A 12,383-nucleotide genomic window follows, 5' to 3' on the forward strand; every position below is an offset into this window, starting at 1 on the left:
TTCTCTAGATCACCCAACCTAACTGCCCCAGCAAGGTGAGGCCCCTGCCTGGGTCCAGTGGACACAGGACAGAGGGCTGTGGGGACAGGAAGCATCTCCTTGGCTGGCAGCACTCTGGACTCCATCGGCAGAGAGCACGGCATGGGATCACTGTCTGGAAACCCAGGCACCGGGTGTACAGTGCACAGCCCCTGGCAAGGCACTCACTCCAGGGATGTACATTGCTTTCTCGCCATCACGGTGCTGCTGTCTTGAATGGCCAGCTTGCGAGCAGTGGTGGGAAGGGTGCCCCTTGGGCCACCCCAGAGCAAACTTCCCGGAAAAGAATCAGTGGGGCTCAGGTCCCACGTTTGAGTGCTTGCAGCGCCCTCCTTCCCGTTTGGCACCCATCACTGTTTGCCAAAGTTATCCTGCCCCCTGGGAGGGGTGGGGGTGGGCTGCAAAAGCAGAGCCCTGTCCTCGATTATGGGCACAGTGCAAACTTTGCTGCCAGCCGGAGGGCGGGTCCTGGTTTTTTTCCCCTGAAAAGGGGACAGCAAGCTAAGTTTTGCAAACCTCTGGCCCACATGGGCACAAACAGGAAACACTCCACGGAGGGTGAGGGGCCACAATGGGACCCACCATCTCACCTTGTTTCTGCTAACAAGCGAGGGGTGACCGAAAACCAAAAGCGCCGGGAACAAGTCGTGGGTGTGTCTGCCTGGGAAGCCCATGGTGGGTCCTTGGGGCCAGATGTTCATGGGCCTGACAGCCTGTTCACTGGGCCACTGTTCTGAGGAGGTCTGGCGCTGCTGGGAACGGAGCAGGTCAGTGGTCAGGCCCACTAGCAAACTCCATAGCATCCCTGGTAGCACAATGCTTCTGCGTTGGGCTGCCAACCTCAGAGTCAGCAATTCGGACCTCTGAGGGCGAAAGCAGAGGCTCTCCACTCAAACCCACAGCGGGTAGTTCTAGCCTGTCCCATAGGGTCGCCAGGAGTCCAAATGGGCGGAGGAGCAGTGCTGTGGGAGAACGCTGCGGCAGGCTTGGCAGCAGCTGTCCTCTAGGGTCTCTGGGTTGGCAGACTTGATGGCAGTGGGCTTGGTGTGGGTGTTTTGCTGAGAGTTGAGGGGCCCTCTGGTGCTGCCCATGGCTGCGGAAGCATCACACAAGCCCGTAGCTACCTGGGCACCCTCAAGGAAACGGGACAGGTTCACTTTGCTCCTGACACTGACGGAGTATGCTTATGAACTGGAGGACCCCACTTGATGGTGTGCGGGTGTCCCAGGACTGCTGTGACAAAGTGTCACACACACACCAAATCCACTGCCATCTAGTAGAAGCCAACCCATACTGACCCTAGAGGGCAGGGCTGAACAGCTCCTGTGGGTGTACAACTCTTGATTATTTTTCATGGTAGCATGCTCACCTCAGCCCCATTTGATGGCCCATGTGGAGGGAGAGAGAGATGTTCATGCCAGCCCATGCTTTTTACATTCTCTGGGGACATGAAAGCCTCCTAATTACAGGTGAGGACATCCGTCACAGGAAGGGGCTGTGCTATAGCTAATACAGTAATGAGAGGGGGTGGTCTAGGGACATACACGCAATAGGAAGAGGAGGGATTGGGGGTATACATGTGACAAGATGGCAGATCCTAGTCAGGATGGCAGCCTAGTCTTAGTCATCCTTGGGCGGGTTCGACCTCTCTGGGGTCTCCTACAAGGACGCAGACAACCACTATCCTTATCAGAAGGGAGTGGGCCCTATTTGGTACAACTCTTTTTAAAACAATTGAACTGAAATAAAAAAACGACTCAACTACTGAGTTGTATATGTGAATTATATGGCAATGTTAAAAAAAAAGTCATACAACAAAGAAAAACCATCTACCGTCAAGAGAGCAATCAGTTACCAGCACCATAGCCGCATGTCTAGTCCACTGTCGCTAAATGCTGCCCAGCAATTGACACCAATACATCACCACATTGTTCATCCACTTCCCTTGGGCTGCGTCTCTAACTACCTGTCACAAACACTCCCTGATGAGCTCTGTTGTCACCTGCTGAGTCAGCCCTCACTAGCAGAATAAAACAAAAATGTGGCCTGGTCCCGTACCATCTTCATAAACACCAGTTATGTTTGATCCATTGTCTGAAAATGAGGGGTCCCCAGAACACAAAAAAACTGGCCCTCCAGTTTTGCATGGCTTGGTCTTTAAAACCTAGGCTGCAAAGGGAGAATTTACACACATGTACAATATGCAAACTGGAATTTTTTAAATTTTCAGATTGTCCTTTTTGCCCAACTGTTCTTTAATTAGGGAAAACGGCTTCAGAAACATTAACTGTGAAGGCTTGCTGGCATGCGTACCACTGGGCAGAGTCCAGGCACGGAGGAGTTCTCTGAGAGAGGCTTGGCAGAGACAACGCTGGGCTGTGTGACCAGAGGGCCCAGAGCGCTAACCACCTCCCCGTCCACCTGGTCTGGCTCAGAGCCGTCGCCTCAGAGCTGGCTCCAGGCTCGGGCTCCACTCCAGCCCCTGCCAACTGTGCCTCTCCATCCAGGTGCCTGCTCTGCCCGAGGGCCCTGGTGAATCACAGTTCGTCGGCTCCCCGAGAGCTGGGAGCCAAGTGGAAGGTCTGGGGTTCAGTGCAGCGTGCTGTGGGATGCCATCCAACTCCGGCCTTCCTTCCAAAAACCCATTTCCCTGGCGTCCTTTTCTTCCCTTGCCACCCACCGGAGCTGGGAACACAGACCAGGAACCAGTGCGCTTGGTGCTTCCTGTGTCTGGAGGATGTGGTCCCTGTTGGGTGGCGAGACATAGCCCCTCTGGCAGCAGGAGGGCACTGAACAGTGTTGTGTGGCCCGGCTGTCTGCAAGCCCCCTGGGGACCTTCCACAGCTGCTGCTGTCACCATGCCTGCTGCCTGGATAACGGGCAAAAGTCAGAAAGCACATTTTCCATGATTGCCCAAATGACATCTTGGATAACGAGAAGCAAACCCATTCTGGCGCCTGTGGAGGGAGTGGGGGGGTGCTGAGGGATTGACGTCAAGCCTTACAGGAGTAGCCAGTCTCACCTCAGCACAGAGCAGGCAGCGAGTTCAAACCGCCGGCCTCCCTGGTGGTTAGCAGCCTGCAACGCTGCTAACCCACTGTGCCATCAAGCCTCCTGGTGGCGGAGGATGTTAGGAGGTAACGGCCAGTCCCCCCCCCCCCCCCCCCCCCCCCCCCCCGCCTTTCCCCCAACAGAACAAAGCACTGCCCAGCCCTGCGCCATCTGCATGACTGTTAGGTTTGAGTGTGTTGTTGTAACGGCCTTGCTACGGTGCTTTCCACTTACACGGAGGTCAGAACATATGCTCCCGTGGGCTCAGTGCCGACAGCTGGGGGCTTATTCCTGGCAAACCCTGTCCAAGCATGTCTCTGTGATCGGCGGGCGCTGCGAACAAGTTCTCTCAGTAATACACAGGCCCTCCCGAGAGAAGGCCTGTCAACACGGTGGCTTCCAAGGGGTCTGCCAGGCCAGCTGGCTCAGCAGCTAGCTCAGCCTTTGGTGATTCTCTTTAGAACTTGAAAGAGGTAATCTTGATAGATTTTCTCCAGGGACACCGGACAATCAGAGACTTATGACAAGGAAGTTTTAAGAAAATGGAGAGTTGGGGAAAAGCTAGTCAAACCAGACTGAGGAACACTCTCCATTGTGGTAGTGCGCCCGCTTGTTCTTTGGGGGCAGCGAGCACGACCCTGCCAGTTCCATCGGAAACCTCCCCCCAGGCACCCTGGAACCCTGATCCTGCCCCTGCGGACACCTGGTTCCCCAAACTCAAGCACCACTGAAAGGGGAGCCCGACTGGCGTCCCTCGGTGGCACACACCAAAGCTGCCGCTGTGACACGGTGTAAACTGAGGACTAGAGACGTCTCGGGGCAAAGGTTGGCGACGGCAAGACTGGTTTCAAAGGTCCTCAGACCTCGAGAGAGAGAGGGCATGCTGAGAAGCGGAAGCTTCACATTTTGGTATTTTTAATGAAGGTGTGCATCTACAAGTGCACGGCCAAAGTCTGCTGACTGATTACTGTGAGGCTGCGTACCTGACCGTGTGCTTGGGAGTCATTTCACGTTGCCTTGTAGTGAATGACTCATAGGACTTTCCCACTGATTTTCAGGCTTTTGTTACTGACTTGCAGGAGTGCCCCTGCTCCCATTAATCCTAAATACAAAGTCCTTGTCGGCTTTAGATGTCCCTTTAAAAGAAAACAATTTTCTCAGATCCTTTGTGAATAGTCCGCCGTGGAGTCCCTCATGAACAGAAACGCGTCCTTCTGATGTGGTCAAAGCACAGCTCCCATGACTTAGGCCTTGGGTGCCACCCAGCTAATGACCCCGTGCCCGGTGGATTCGAGGGCAGCTCCAGTCAGCAACAGTGGCAATGCTCACACACCGGCGGGGAGAAGGGCTATGGATTTGAACAGCCCTGACTGCTAAGGGTCCCATGACTTACTTTTGACATGCATAAACATTTAGAAAAAGAAATAAAGTTAATGTAAAGCAAAAAATTTAAATATATATATATATATAATTTCTACAAGGAACCTTCTAAAAATGCCTGAGGGACTAAAGCTACCCAAACTATAAAATATTCCTTGCCAAGCACACTGGGATAGAATGCTTGCCAGGATGCCCTTTAAAGTGGAGTGCTGGCCGTTGAATGGCTCAGCCCTCGGCTGTTATTAGCGGAAAGTTTGGTGGCTCAAACCTGTGCCAGCCACCCCTCAGGAGAAAAGGCCTGGCACTCTGCTCCCACAAAGATGTCAGTCCGGGAGGGCCTCCCTGCGGGGGCGGCAGTCAACTCCACAGCACACGTCTGCAGCAAAGGCTAAATCCGGAGCTCTTTTAAGCAACAACGAACCTTATGCACATTTGTGCACCACAGTGCCTTCGAACGCAGTTCACCGATGAAAAATATGAAAACGCACTTTTTAATTCAGCAACACGAGCTGCATCCTGGATTGACTAACGAGGCCAGGGCTGGGTGGAGGTAAGACAGTTCATTTTCCTCCACTTGGGTTCAGGGACAAGTGTCAGGGGAAAACGAAAAACTGGTGGTTCCTGGAAACCAGGCCTGACCTGGATGCCTACCCCCAGAAGGGCACCCGGTCAGACCATTTTAAAACAAGCGCCTGCAAGGCGAGGGCTGAGCATCTGTGCCCACAAGCTTCCTGAAGTCAAGGTAGCAGTACCCAGCTGCCACTGTGCACGATTCTGGCTCCCGGAGGCCCTCGCGTGGGTCAGGGCAGAACCGTGGCTCCCGGGGTGCCCAGTGGCTGGCTGTGGGACGCAGAGGGTCATGCCTGTCTTTCGACTTACCTCTGAGTGGACGCAAACTCATTGACACTAGATATTTCTTCTTCGAGCACGTAACACAGCACGTGCGCTAAACATAACACGTATCACTGGCAACCTGTGCACAGCACAACACAATTCAGAGCATGAAATACTTAACCCAAATACAGTTCTTGCCTGTTCTCAGGAGCGTCCGACGGTATTACTCATTTACTGCGTCTCTCTAAGTAAAGCAACGGAACGTCCGAGACTGGCCATGGGTACTACCGTGGGGCTAGAAAGCACTCTGGAGACTGCACTCTTCCCCTGGCCCATCCCCGTGGTCTCCTCCCTGCCACCCCCACCTAGAGGAGTGAATAAGCATGTAGTGACCCCCTTGTCTGTAAGTTAACCAAGTCACTACCTGACATGCTATATCCTGCACAGAGGACTGGCCCACAACCTGCAAGAGGCCCTATCTTTCATGCGATACTTTACAAAAGTACTTTAGCCTGCTGGTTTACTGCAGCCTCAACACAGAAGCCGTGTGGGCAGGTGTAACACGGTGCGCTGTCGGCGGGGGGTGGGGGGGACCCATGAAAACGGTTTTGATGCAGATTTGCAATCTGCCCAGAGGCCGTCGTGTCAGGTAAGTTTGCAGCATGAACTCTGCAACACAGCACGCTACCTTATGAGGACTCATTTCCTTCTCATTACCTATGGGAAAACCACAGAGCAAGCCAACCTGCAACGAACCCTCCCTTTTTATCCTGAGAAGTGGCGCGCGTGGAAGTAAGCATGCACGCTCCCGCGAGGGCAGTCTTGCAGAGGCACCAGCGGCAACAGGCCAGGCCCGGGCTGCCCAAGCTTTCAATGTGTCGGGGTCGCAAAACACAATGACACACATAGTTGACTGTTTCACTCAGAAAAGAAGTGATTTCTGTGACATGAGTGTCATAAAGCACAGCATCCAGAAAGCATGTTTCTATTTTTAATTTTTTGCTTTGATAAATCAGTTGCTTCACAAAAATCCCTTTTAAAGACAAGAATCCAAGAAAACATTGAATACAGTATTCACATTTTAAAGATTGTCAGTTTCATTGACCAAATGTAACTAAAACAAAGGAACGTTGTGGAATTCTCTCTGTCCTAACTGCCAGGGTCAGCCTTTCACAACCTGGGCAGATTCGATGACCTTGGCGTTTGCTTAACAGGGGAAAGCGCTCCAGGTGCACAAGACAGATCATCCAACAGAGGCCGCACCAAGTCTAAGAGCCTGCCAGTGTCATCTTGTAGCAACATGGCTTTGCAGTCTGTGAACATGCTGGCTTCTCACTTCACTTTGCATCCTGAATAAATACTTAAATTGATTTTGCTGTCTGGAATCAACCAATGGAAAGCTGAGCGGAGGCCATCAGCTGGAGCTGGTCTAGCCAGCGTAGCTATCTATCTGCTCAATAGCTGAACAGAAACATACAAACAAAAAATAGCAACATGCTCAACATGGGTCTCAAGATACATTCAAAAGGATCCTTCACAGGGAAAGAATTTAACAAGAACACAGCTGGGATTTAACCTGATGATTTAAAAACGCAAGTTTAGTGGGAATAGACTTTCCCAAATTCTCTTTAGGACTGGGAAATTACCCTCTTTCATACAGGCAGCAAGCGCGCCAGGAATGGTTTGCCAGGAAAGGGGCTCACAGGGCTCTGGCCACAGTGCCTTCTCCAATGATCTTTCTCCTAGTCCTCTCAAGTCAGCCCCCCAGAGCTGTTGGCACCAGGAGGCCATTATCAGCTGCCCTAGCCCATGCCCTCATGCCTTCCAGGCCTGCACATGAATGCTGGCGGGCAGCCCTCGGAAATGGCAATCCACTGAGCGAGAACATGATTTGGGGTGGGGGAGGCGCACCTTCTCAGGGCGGGCTCCCACCTAGAGGGTGGGGGCAGGGAGGGAAGGGGGGTGAAGGATGAAGGGGGTGCGGGCAGGTGCCCACAGTTTCTAGCTTTAGTAAGTCTAACCAAGTTGGCTTTTAAGTGAAGTTAAAAGAAAAATTGATCGTTTTTGGATTTTAAAAATACTGAGAACACTATAAATAAGAAGTGCCATTGACCCGCCACCACCCCCCTTACCAGGCCAAGAGTTACACAGAGCCAAGTATTTCTTACAGTTAAAACTCTCCTCAACTTTCAAAAACAATTCTCTATGTACTTCTGCCTTCTAAGCTGTCTATGGAGTAATGTCTAAAACGAATTTTAATTAACGTGGGACTTTTTCTTTCATGGGGGGTAGGTGGGGGAGAAAGAATCATCAGTTCCAGAAAAACATGTTACTCAAACTACGTCCCACTCCACTTTCAAGGTCAACTCAGTTCAATAGGCAAGTACCATTCTGAATCTCAGGAACCGATGATCTCAACCATAAAACTGTTGTTACCCAACCCCGTGAAGTCAGGCATTCACTGACGCTGACATCAGGATGGAGGCTCTGAACTCCAGCAGCCCTTGTGCTTTCTCAAGCCCCAAGCGGAGGAAACGAACCCGGCGCCCAGCTTGGCTCATCTCTCTCCCTAGGCAAGCCAAGCTGGGCGCTCAACCACCCCCCCCCCCACCCTGATGCCTTGTGGTCACATCCTAGGGGTGGGCTCTGGAAATCCCTGGGGGAAAGTATTGACACCAAAGCTGAGAGCAAGTGTGAGTGACCCCACAGTGGACCAGAGTCTGCGCCACTCGGCCGTCACAGTCGAAGTCATCCTGTCACGTGGTGGGTAGCTGTGACTGTACTGTAATCACGTCTGGGCATTTGTTATTAAGACCAAGCTCTGAGCCAGTGGGGCAGAGGGCATTTCATATTAGTTGATAATATAAACATTCTATGCAAACATATGATTAAACTCTCAAACGAAGCACAGCCAACATGGTAAAGATTACCACGTAGGTGTGGTCGGTCGGATTAGAATTACATGGAAAGAATAGGAACAAAAGAGCTTTTAATAACTGATGACTGGCTACCATGTTCACTTACCTTACCTGAAGTCCTATGAGCAAATACCTTTCTTTAGAAATGTGTCAGATCAAGTGAAAGAGGCAAGCCGAGCACCGCACACAGACCAGAAAACGGGGAGAAACCTCCACGGCACCGAGCACTCGCTTTGCTTCTGGCAGCAAACGCCAGCGCCTGCCCAGGGACAGCAGGAGCCGTGGAATGCTAGCTAACTTTAGGCAGGTCCACTGAATTTGGTCCAATTTGAAGCACTATGCATGTATTGTTTCTTCTCTAGAAATTTTATCCTCAATATAGTCATAATCCAATTCATAACGAATTTATAAAAATAGCTTTTTATCCAATAATTCCAGCAAGGTAAAAATAGGCGCTTCTTTTCATACATAGCAAAGGAAAGAGGCTCAGCGAAGGCGAGAAAAATCAAACTTAGGCCAACCGCCACACATTCACCGCGAGCGTGCAGTTCCTCTCGGGGCTGCCGTCCGTCCAGCCTCGCGCCGGCAGTTCAGGGCAGGAGCGTCTTTCAAACACAGGACAGCTGGCCCGTCGGCCCCGCAGGCTGCATCAGTGAGGGCACGGCAGCTGCCGCCGCCATCTCACTGGGCACATGTCTCATCCACCAGTCCTCGAGTTACAGCCTGAATGTATTGTCTTAAAATTAAACGCATGCACGCGCACACGCACTCGCGCGCACACACGCGCACACACACACACACACACACACACACACACACACAGACAGCTCAAAGAGGTTGCGGCACCACCAAAGACGCTCCTGAAGCTTACTATGAAATACAAAAGTGCACTCTTCTATATCTACATATAAAACATATTAGAAATAAAACGTGTGTAAAACGTTTGCTGTGCAAACTATAAAAAGTCAGGTGAGCCTGCTCCGCGTCCTGGCTGCCGGGCACCCTCCTGCCCTACTGCAGGGCATCGCTGTTCTCCAAGACCAGCCCGCTGATGTGGGTGGTGGTGAGCTCGCCTCCGTCGTCCTCCGTGCTGTCTACAGACTCATCCTCGCTCTGGCCCGCCATCATGACCTGCTGCACCGCCAGCGTGGCCCCGTCCGAGGTCAGAGACTGGAGGCTGTCCACGTTCATGTTCACAGGCGCCGTGATTGTGACCACTGCTCCTGGCAGAAACGGGGCTGTGGTTACTGTCAGGCAGATGTGCCGTCATCCCACGGCGCCATCTGCTTCCGTGACCCATCCTCTCTCCCCAAGTGTATGGAGTGTTCCACGGGGGCTTAAGAAACCAGCTCTAGACTGGATCAGGTGGGAGGCCTCTGGAAGTCCTGCTTCCTTTCACCCCAGAGTGAACTCAGCTGCAGGTCAGCCCTGGAACATCAAAGCCAGACCCAGAAGGAGCAAATGGTTGCCAAGCGGCTTACCTGTATGCCAGAGCAAAGTGCCAGGCGACTGACAGGGACACAAAATTGCACCCCATGCAGTATAGAATCAAGGATGGACCAGGCCCAGGAAGAGACAGGAAAGCACAATTCCCACGAGAGGAAACCCGCCAGGCCACTCAAACTGACCCCCCCAAGTCGGAGAGAGATGCGAGAATTCACACAAAGGACATCAGATACCTTCTACCACCACATTCTTGTTGTTCAAAATTCAAAGCAGACTTGAGAAAGAGGCCAGACAGACGCAAACAGAAGTTCCTAGAGACGCATCTCTCAGACGAGAGAACCAAAATAGAGCGGATGGGGCTCAACCACCAGAAGAGAAAAGGCCAGTAACATGGAAAGCACATCAATAAACACGGGCTCTGAGGAAACAAGGCAAGAGAGGCCGCATGTCCTAAAAACCAGGAGGGTCAGCAAACTGTCTGTGAAAACTTTACAGGGCCTTACTGCGTGCATCGCTGGGGTCCTTGAAGGAGGGGAGTCCCTGTCATGGCGGGTGATGCTCCCTTTCACTATCTGACCTGAAGTGACCCTCCCTTGGCCCAGCATCCGAGCCCGTACCTTCTGACATGGTGAGCTCATTCGGTGGTGCCTGGGCAACTCCTGAGGCAATGGAGTCGGGCCAGAACCTCTGGACGGGCCGGTTCTGAGCCGTTTTCTTCTTGGCTTTGGGCGTTTCTGCACAGCTGGAGTCCAGCATCGGCTGAAGAATCCGTCGCCTGGCATTGATGAACCTGAGCACCAACGACGGAAGACGGCGCATTAGGACGGCCCCTTCAAAGCACCCACAACCCCACACCTCGAGCGAGTTATGTAACCACACTCAGTGTCCTGAGCTGCTTCTGACTCAGCGTGGCCTGTGGGGCTCCCTCATAGGAACGAGAGCCTTCTGCTTCGCCCTCTGAGCAGCTGTTGGGTTTAAACCATCCACCTCACGTTGTACAGTCTAACACTTACCTTCCTGAGAAGGAACGAGGGTAACTCAAACTCTCTAGCATAAGGCGCTTTTGAGAGTAATGACCAACATACCCTAAATCCTCCCCCCCACCAGCCCCAAATCCAAGCCTGTGCTATTTTTAGAGATTTCGTTTACATAAAGACCAGCTCTTCCATGATGCCTTTCTTTAAACCTCAACTGGCTTATTCTGTGACTATGAACTCCTTTCAAAGGAGAAAACCATTAAGACAGCAGAGCGGCATCGAGTCTCATTCTGTCTGAGGCAGCGCTCCAGGCAAGGCATCTACCTGATAAGCACCACCTGGCAGACCCTCGTCTGTGGGCTACCTCCAGGGGGCTTATCCCCAAAGCGGATCTGCATTAAGATGCTCAACTTCTCAAAACACTGTTCTCAACAACGCGCTGCTAGTTCTCGGAGACCCAAGCTTTAAGCTAGTCAACTGCCCCAGGAACCTGTGCTCTCGCCGGCTGGGGCACTTTGTACAAGACTCAGCGCTCCTTCCTGTGACACGCACGCACACCCAGGGAGCAGTGGCATGGTCGGGCTGGCAGCCAAGGCAGGCCAGGAGTCTGTCTCAGTGGGCATGTAGACGGCCCTCAGATTATGCTGAGGGCAAAGCAGTCACCATCGCCTTTCCACATGGGGAGGGAGGGGTGCCCGAGAAAGTTCTAGACACGCAGGTTCGCTGTGCCTGCACAGGACACACCAGAGAGCTATGTTGATGTACAAATGAACTGCACGGGAAAGAACAGTCATTCCATAAAAACCCCAATCAAGCCTAACCCTGTTTAGACTCATACATTATCTCTGTCCCAGGGAAGAGCGACACCAAACCAGCTTAAACGATTCTATGTTCTATGTTCAGTAATCCAGGTGATAAGCCAGCCAACCCTATTGCTAGTTAGTTCATGGTAAAGAGTTAACAGCTGGGCCTCAGTGCGCCTCGGCATAGCTGTGCTCATGCCGCAGGGAACCGGCAAGTGCTGCCTTGGACTCAGGTTCTACTCTAGGTCTGGCCGCCGGGGGTCGTGTCTCTCACGCTCGTCCTAGATCCAGCCTTAGAGTCTGCCCAGTTGTGAGGTTCAGAGATTTAAGTATGTCTACGATTTAACTAGGACATACTCGAATGCTTCACAAAGAGGACAGGCTTGGTCCTGGAACACGGACTTCTGGGTGAGAGACAAGCCACCCTGGCTTCACCACGACCCCCGCCCCGAAAGCGAGCGGGAGGGCCAGCGACACTGCTGTTCAGAGTGGCTACAAGGCAGAGGCACACCACCTCTCGTGGACCCAGTCTCACGCCAAGCGGGCGCTTTTGTGAATGTAAAGGGGGAAGAAAGCTACAAAAGCTGAGAGTTGTTGCAAACACTGATTAAAGTATTTTATAATTTGTAACTTTTAAAAACTGACATTACTAAACTGCCATTCATTTGAAAAATTAGCAGTTGGCTCTACATCTTTGAGACAAGAAAGGTTTGTTAACACAACAAGGTGCCACTTGTGGAAGTGATAAACAGGGAGGTGAGGGGTAGTGAGTGCTCACTGGTGGCACCACAATGTCCACGGCCATCCCTCTGGGGCTACCATCCAGCCCCCAACCAGTTAGCCCATCACTCCATCACCAGTCTGGACCAGCCCACACTTTCATGAAAGCAGAAGGCTGCGTGCCTGAAAACACCCATAAACACCCACAAAGACAC

At 52.2% G+C, this 12,383-nt stretch overlaps 1 protein-coding gene across 4 annotated transcripts in view; it reads right to left on the reverse strand.

The window, feature by feature from the left end:
• Positions 1-6,276: 6,276 nt before the first annotated feature.
• Positions 6,277-12,383, reverse strand: part of PKNOX1 (PBX/knotted 1 homeobox 1) — a 72,086-nt gene continuing 65,979 nt past the window's right edge. For 3 of the 4 annotated variants that reach the window (XM_075542258.1, XM_075542259.1, XM_075542257.1), the window contains exons 10-11: positions 10,286-10,458; positions 6,277-9,445 (exon numbers count right to left, since the gene is read on the reverse strand). In XM_075542258.1, the coding sequence (XP_075398373.1) occupies positions 9,234-9,445; positions 10,286-10,458 (385 nt within the window). In that variant the 3' untranslated portion in view covers positions 6,277-9,233. The remainder of the gene's footprint in view (positions 9,446-10,285; positions 10,459-12,383) is intronic. The other variant, XM_075542260.1, reaches the window with a different exon arrangement.

The sequence above is a fragment of the Tenrec ecaudatus genome, chromosome 2, assembly GCF_050624435.1.
Source record: "Tenrec ecaudatus isolate mTenEca1 chromosome 2, mTenEca1.hap1, whole genome shotgun sequence".
In the NCBI taxonomy this organism is placed as follows: Eukaryota; Metazoa; Chordata; class Mammalia; order Afrosoricida; family Tenrecidae; genus Tenrec; species Tenrec ecaudatus.